The 1,592-nt window shown below is 42.7% G+C and overlaps 1 protein-coding gene across 2 annotated transcripts in view; it reads left to right on the top strand.

Moving 5' to 3' along the window:
- DNAJC8 (DnaJ heat shock protein family (Hsp40) member C8) overlaps positions 1-1,592 on the top strand; it is a 32,253-nt gene that overhangs the window by 15,953 nt on the left and 14,708 nt on the right. For both annotated transcript variants that reach the window (XM_008054382.2, XM_021710566.1), the window contains exon 3: positions 242-298. In XM_008054382.2, coding sequence (XP_008052573.1) covers positions 242-298 — 57 coding nt within the window. The remainder of the gene's footprint in view (positions 1-241; positions 299-1,592) is intronic.

Here is a 1,592-nt window from a genome sequence, read left to right as displayed (position 1 = left end):
AAAAAAATTAGCTGGGCATGGTAGTGTGTGTCTTTGGTTCCGGCTACTTGGAAGACTGAGGCAGAAGGATCACCTGAACCCAGCAGGTCGAGGCTGCGGTGGCCGTGAACATACCGCTGCACTCCAGCCTGGGTGATAGAGTGAGACTCCTACTCAAAAAATAAAATAAATTATGGGCACTTCTTAAGATTAAATATAAATTAAAAATTTTTTTTTACAGTTTTGATTTTAATTCTTCCAGGTTCTTCAGATAGATCCAGAAGTTACAGATGAAGAAATAAAAAAGAGGTTCCGGCAGGTATAGTACTATTTTCCTGTAATAGATGGTGTTTGAACTTTTTTTTTTTTTTTTTGAGTCGGTGTCTCACTCCATCTCCCAGACTGGAGTGCAGTGACGCACTCACGGCCACCCCAGCGTTGACATGCTGAGCTCAGGCAGTCCTTCCTCCTTAGCCTTCCAAGTAGCTGGAACTATAGGCATGTGCTACCACGCCTGGCTAATTCTTGACTTATTGTAGAGATGAGGTCTCAACAAGTTGCCCGGACTGGTCTCAAACCTGTGGACTCAGGCAGTCCTCTTACCTCGGCCTCCCAAAATGCTGGGATAACAGGTTTGAGCCACAGCGCCTGGCCTGAACTTCTGAAAATGTATGAAGCCCATGATCCTCTTAGCATTTGCTATTATGGCTTGATACTTTTGAGCCAAAATTTAACCTTTATTTTAAACTTACGGCTATGTAACTGTTGTTTAAAAAAACTCATAGTGACATCTTAAATTATTTAATGACCATGGTTTACCTGTGAATAGATTGAATTTTTTTCTTTTTCTTTTTTTTTTTTGCAAAGACCCAAGTCAAATAAAATGAATTTTAACTCCAAGTAGAATCCCTTCAGACCCTTAATTAAGAGGGATAAGTACAAGGTAGAATAGTAGCACTCACATGGAGTCATACTAAGTCGCCTGGCTTCCAGCAGAGAAACATGTCAAAGGATTCATAATACTTTTTCATCTTTAAGACCCCATTCTTCAATAATTTTATTTTCTGCCAACCTAAATGACTACCCAGGAGATACCTGGTATAATATAAAGATTGCTATTTTTTTTGAGTTGGAGTCTCATTCCATTGCCCAGGCTGGAGTGCTGTGCTATGCTCACGGCCACCCTAGTGTCAACCTGCTAGGCTTCGGTGATCCTTCCGCCTCAGCTTTCCAAGTAGCTGGAACTGCAGGCACGTGCTACCATACCCGGCTAATTTTTTATTTATTGTAGAGATGAGGTCTTGCCAAGTTGCCCAGGTTGGTCTTGAACCCATGGGCTCAGGCAATCCACTTGCCTCTGCCTCACAAAGTGCTGGGATTACAGACTGAGCCACCGAGCCCAACCAAAAATTGCATTTTGGAACTTCTCCAGGAAAGGAGATCTGCCTCCTTGATTCTTAACCATTCTTGTGTTTAATAACTTGAGATACAAAGTTTTAAAAAATTCTTCCTAGCTGGGCTCGGTGGCTCAGCCTGTAATCCCGCGCCTTTGTGAGGCTGAGGTGAGTGGATTGCCTGAGCCCGCGGGTTCGAGACCTCATCTCTACAATAAA

The sequence above is a fragment of the Carlito syrichta genome, unplaced genomic scaffold, assembly GCF_000164805.1.
Source record: "Carlito syrichta isolate Samal-C Ts95f unplaced genomic scaffold, Tarsius_syrichta-2.0.1 Scaffold289907, whole genome shotgun sequence".
Taxonomy (NCBI): domain Eukaryota; kingdom Metazoa; phylum Chordata; class Mammalia; order Primates; family Tarsiidae; genus Carlito; species Carlito syrichta.
This window is presented reverse-complemented; position numbering and strand designations above follow the sequence as displayed.